The 5,227-nt window shown below is 37.2% G+C and overlaps 1 protein-coding gene across 1 annotated transcript; it reads left to right on the forward strand.

Moving 5' to 3' along the window:
* The first annotated feature begins 1,066 nt into the window (after nt 1-1,066).
* Nucleotides 1,067-4,786, forward strand: LOC18599037 (Leucine-rich repeat receptor-like protein kinase family protein). Its single transcript, XM_018121107.2, has 2 exons — nt 1,067-3,482; nt 4,178-4,786. The coding sequence occupies exons 1-2, from the start codon at nt 1,199-1,201 to the stop codon at nt 4,546-4,548; spliced, it is 2,655 nt and encodes an 884-aa protein (XP_017976596.2). The 5' UTR covers nt 1,067-1,198; the 3' UTR covers nt 4,549-4,786.
* The last annotated feature ends 441 nt before the right edge of the window (nt 4,787-5,227 follow it).

The raw sequence follows: 5,227 nt of genomic DNA on the forward strand, positions 1-5,227 counted from the left end.
ATTAATACATTAATAAAGACCAGGGTGTTAATTCACGAAGTAGTTGACTAGGCTTATTATTTATGGGGAAATATTTTCAAGGCGTTAAAATGAGAATATAGGGTAGATGAGGGAGCAGATAAAGAGAGGGTGCATTTACTGTGGGTTTCCATTAGGGGTTCAGTGTGGTTGGTGAAGGGTCAAATCCTATCAGCTGTGGATTTCACTGGGAAAAGCAATCAACCCTGTCTGTCTTAGGGGGCCATTCATAAAGAAAGTAAGCCATGCAGTAAAGTAAAAAGGTTGTTTCCTTTTTGTTTGTAGTCAGATAAAGCGTCTCAACTTTTCTTTAGCTTCTTCGATCTAATTAATTTGCTTTGCCTTGGTAATTTTTCCAATATTGTTAGTTGACTTGTAATATTACTGCAGTAATTCGTGCTTTTCTTGTTTCACTTTCCTTAAGTTGTGAGTCTGTAAAGTAAACATCCTAGATGAATCAGCCAGTTTGCTCTTTGGATGGATTAATTAATTATGCTTGTCCATACATCGGAGCAGGGGCGGAGCCTCGTACACTTTTGGGGGCATCTTTTATAATATATAAACTTTTTAAAATTTTTGCTATATTCTCTTAATGACTTTTTTTTTTGAAAGGTAGGAGAATAAATTCATTAAGAAACTGGGAATTTGGCTTTCCCCTTTACAATATCCATGGCTGGTAACCAGGCCGTAAGAATATTATTTTTCAGGTTTACCTTCTTTTTCTCTGTCTCTGATAAAACCTGCAAGGCTGTAACAATTTACACAACATCTCTAATCACCTCTCTCTCCTCACCAATGGGTCAACACTTTTGGGCACAATACTCAATGCAATACTTTTATGTTTCCTTAGAAATTCATATATACCTACGTTAAACAGTACTTTCAATTTTGCAGAAACTTTGCAAAAAATTGGAAAAAAGTTTCGTAAGGGAAGTCCATTTTCAGTTTCATCAAAAGAAAAAAAGGAAAAAAGAAAAGAAAATAGAAAGTAGCCGTGGTATAAGAAAGTGTAACAAAGAATTCCCATGACTTTATGATGCATTCTTTTCAACTTTGCATACATATCCACGAGCCTATCAACATCTAGCAGTCCATTTCTCTGAGTTATACTCTCTTTCACTTCACAGATTATATAGAAAACATTGAAAACAACCAAAGCTAGCTCTTTCAGTCCCCTCCAATGGCTACAGCCTGCATTTACCCTTTTCTTCTCTCTCTCAGCTTCACGTTCTTCATGTTTTGTTCAGCCTCAACTGAAGCTGATACCCTTCTTAGTTTTAAGGCTTTCATTGATGACCCAAAGAACTCTCTTTCCAGTTGGTCAAACACTTCTGGTGTTCATCACTGTAACTGGACTGGTATTATTTGCATTCCTACTCCTTCACTCTATGTATCTTCCATTAACCTTCAAAGCTTGAATCTTTCTGGTGAAATATCATCTTCCATATGCGACCTACCATATTTGTCTCAGCTCAACCTTGCTGATAACCTTTTTGATCAGCCTATCCCACTACACCTATCTGAGTGTAGTTCCTTGGAGACTTTGAATCTTAGTAACAACCTCATTTGGGGTACTATCCCAGATCAGATTTCTCAGTTTGATGCCTTGAAAGTTCTTGACCTGAGCAAAAATCACGTTGAAGGGAAGATTCCTGAGACTATTGGGTCATTGGTGCATCTTCAAGTGCTCAACTTGGGAAGCAACTTGCTTTCAGGTAGTGTTCCTTTTGTTTTCGGCAATTTTACTGAGCTTGTTGTACTTGATTTGTCTCAAAATGCTTACTTGGTGAGTGAGATTCCTACTGATATTGGGAAGCTCGAGAAGCTTGAGCTGCTCTTTTTGCAAAGGTCGGGTTTTCTTGGTGAAATCCCTGAATCTTTTGTGGGTTTACAAAATTTGACCAATTTGGACCTCTCTCAGAACAATCTGACTGGTAAGCTTCCCCAAACACTTGGCTCTTCTCTAAAGAAATTGGTGTCTTTTGACATCTCAGAGAACAAGCTCTTTGGGTTATTTCCAAGAAGTATTTGTGATGGGAAAGGCCTTAAATTCCTCAGTCTCCACACAAATTTATTCAGTGGTTCAATACCTAACTCCATTTCCGAGTGCTTGAATCTTGAGATCTTTCAAGTTCAAAATAATGGGTTCTCTGGTGGTTTCCCTAGTGGATTGTGGTCTTTACCAAAACTCATGCTCCTCAGAGCTGAAAACAATCGATTCTCTGGGGAATTGCCAGATTCAATATCAAAGGCTGCCCAGTTGGAGCAAGTTCAGATAGATAATAACAGCTTTACTGGTAAAATCCCTCAGGGCCTTGGCTTGGTAAATAGCTTATACAGATTTTCTGCTTCTCTAAATGGCTTATCTGGTGAAATTCCTCCGAACTTTTGTGACTCACCTGTTATGAGTATAATAAATCTTTCCCATAATACCCTGTCTGGTCAGATTCCAGAGTTGAAGAAATGTAGGAAACTAGTTTCATTGTCTTTAGCGGATAACAGTCTCACTGGAGAAATCCCACCCTCCCTTGCTGAATTACCAGTGCTAACTTACCTTGATCTATCTGATAACCGTCTCAGTGGTTCTATTCCACAGGGGCTCCAAAACTTGAAGCTAGCTCTCTTCAATGTATCCTTCAACCAACTCTCTGGTAGGGTCCCATTATCTCTAATATCAGGTCTCCCAGCTTCATTTTTGGAAGGAAATCCTGGACTCTGCGGCCCTGGATTGCCAAATTCTTGCTCTGATGAACAGCCAAAACATCACACTTCTGGTCTGACAACCTTGACATGTGCTCTGATATCTATAGCATTTGCTATTGGAACTGTGATTGTTGCTGCTGGTGTTTTTGTGTTTCATCGATATTCCAAGAGAAAGTCTCAAATCGGTGTTTGGAGGTCGGTATTCTTCTACCCTCTTAGACTCACTGAGCATGATTTGATAATAGGAATGGACGAGAAAAGTGCTCTAGGAAGTGGTGGCCCTTTTGGCAGGGCATATAGCATAAGTCTACCGAGTGGTGAACTGGTTGCTGTAAAGAAACTGGTTAATTTTGGGAGCCAATCGTCCAAAGCTTTGAAGGCTGAAGTCAAGACATTGGCCAAGATCAGACATAAGAACATTGTGAAAGTTTTGGGGTTTTGCCATTCAGATGAATCCATCTTTCTTATTTATGAATTCTTAAAGAAGGGAAGTTTAGGGGATTTGATTTGCAGACCAGATTTTCAGTTGCAATGGATTCTTCGATTGAGGATTGCCATTGGGGTTGCACAAGGATTGGCATACCTTCATAAGGATTATGTTCCACATTTGCTTCACAGAAATCTGAAGTCAAAAAACATCCTTCTGGATACGGATTATGAACCAAAGCTTACAGATTTCTCTCTTGATAGGCTAGTTGGTGAAGTTCCATTTCAGTCAACTATGGCTTCAGAATTTATACATTCCTGCTATAATGCACCAGGTAACGGATCCCATAGAAACTCTATATTAGAGTAATGCAATGTTCCTTGATGCATTGTTACATAAATTTATTATCTGTTGAAATTTAGTCCAAAATCAATGCTTTCATGTATCTAGATGGAATTTGATGGACGAATATTATCACATCATATTGCTAAACGGAATTTGATTCAAACTCTGTTTTGCCTCCGTCTTAACAAATAATCCCTTTTGCTGCATTTCTAGGATTGTAACTTTGCAAGTTCATTCTTGGGATAGAAAACATCTTTCAAAGTTGATTCTAATAAAATTCAAAATTTCATATAAACAAAGATATCTCTTTTGTTGTTCTCGGAGACTTCTGAACCCTGAAGTGCAGTCAAGGTCTTTATTTAAACACCATTTTTGCCAATTGGTGGTATTTCTTTCCTAGGCATTAATTCAACAGAGTAGGCTTCTATTAATATTTTTACATCATATGGTATATTTAATTAATCACTTCTCAGGCATCTCTAAACAACGGCCTTCTCTACATGATGTATTATTAATCAGACTACTTTGTTTTGGTTAATTGAGGCATATGAGAAACAATTATGTGGACCAAACAATATTTTTAATCAGTTACTTGTGATTACACTTTTTATGTTAGATAAATATAAACCTGATCTTCTAAAATTTTGAGCTAAAACTCTAACTGAGTCAGTTGTTTGATTGCAGAACATGGATACAGTAAGAAAGCAACTGAACAAATGGATGTTTATAGCTTTGGTGTTGTGCTGTTAGAGCTCATAACTGGCCGACAAGCTGAGGACATTGAATCCTTGGACTCCCTTGATATTGTGAAGTGGGTTCGTAGAAAAGTTAATATTACCAATGGGGCATTGCAAGTTCTTGACCCTAAGATATCAAATTCTTCCCAAAAAGAGATGCTAGGAGCTCTTGAAATCGCCATGCGTTGCACTGCTGTTATGCCTGAAAAAAGGCCATCAATGTTTGAAGTGGTGAGAACACTTCAGTCCCTTAACACAAGGAATTGCCTTCCAAATCTGGAGCTCTCCACTTCTGAGGATCAATCACTTCCCGTTTGAATGAATATCAAAGTAAAGATCAACTCGGTTTTGTTCATGTCTTGTATGTATTCATCTCTTTTTGACTTATTATGGGGAAAAATGTTTGAGCCTGGTGTTCTCAATTCTGGTTCTCTACCAGAATTTGTTTGGGAATTTTATTAATAGTAATACGAGGTTTTTACAAGGTATTACTAATCACAAGCGCACACAGCATTGCAAGTATTACAGTCTCATATACTTTTAAGTCGCTTCAAGATTTTGCCTCTAATCAGATAATACTGTTGTTCTTTAAGTTTGAAAATTCCTGTAAAATGTTTGTTAATAGGTATTAGACCACATGGCTGGAAAAAAATTTTAGCTGAGATTTGATTGCTATTAGAGAGGATGACAGGCTTGAGGGTTTGATGAACTTTAAAAAATAAAGTGAAGGAAAATGAAGGGAAAGTAAAGAGAATGTTTAAGGGCAGCAATGTGAAGAAAAAACAGAACTACTTCTTCTTTCATATCAGTTTGTTACTTAAAGCTTAAGTACAGGAAAAAAAAAAACCATAAAACATGAAATTAGAAACTGACAACTACCCACTAAGTAAATTCAATAGATAATTGATCTATAATTCTAAGTGGTAGACTAACATGTGCCAAGTAGGATAATCAACAATAACTGATTGCAACATAAAAGTAAGACTAAACTTAAACG

This window comes from Theobroma cacao, chromosome 5, assembly GCF_053813885.1.
Source record: "Theobroma cacao isolate CCN51 chromosome 5, ASM5381388v1, whole genome shotgun sequence".
Taxonomy (NCBI): Eukaryota; Viridiplantae; Streptophyta; class Magnoliopsida; order Malvales; family Malvaceae; genus Theobroma; species Theobroma cacao.

Excerpts from the sequence above, each read along its gene's own strand:
- LOC18599037 (XM_018121107.2), top strand. The coding sequence starts at position 1,199 with ATGGCTACAGCCTGCATTTACCCTTTTCTTCTCTCTCTCAGCTTCACG. Across the intron at positions 3,483-4,177 it reads TTCCTGCTATAATGCACCAG|AACATGGATACAGTAAGAAA; the intron begins GTAACGGATCCC and ends GTTTGATTGCAG.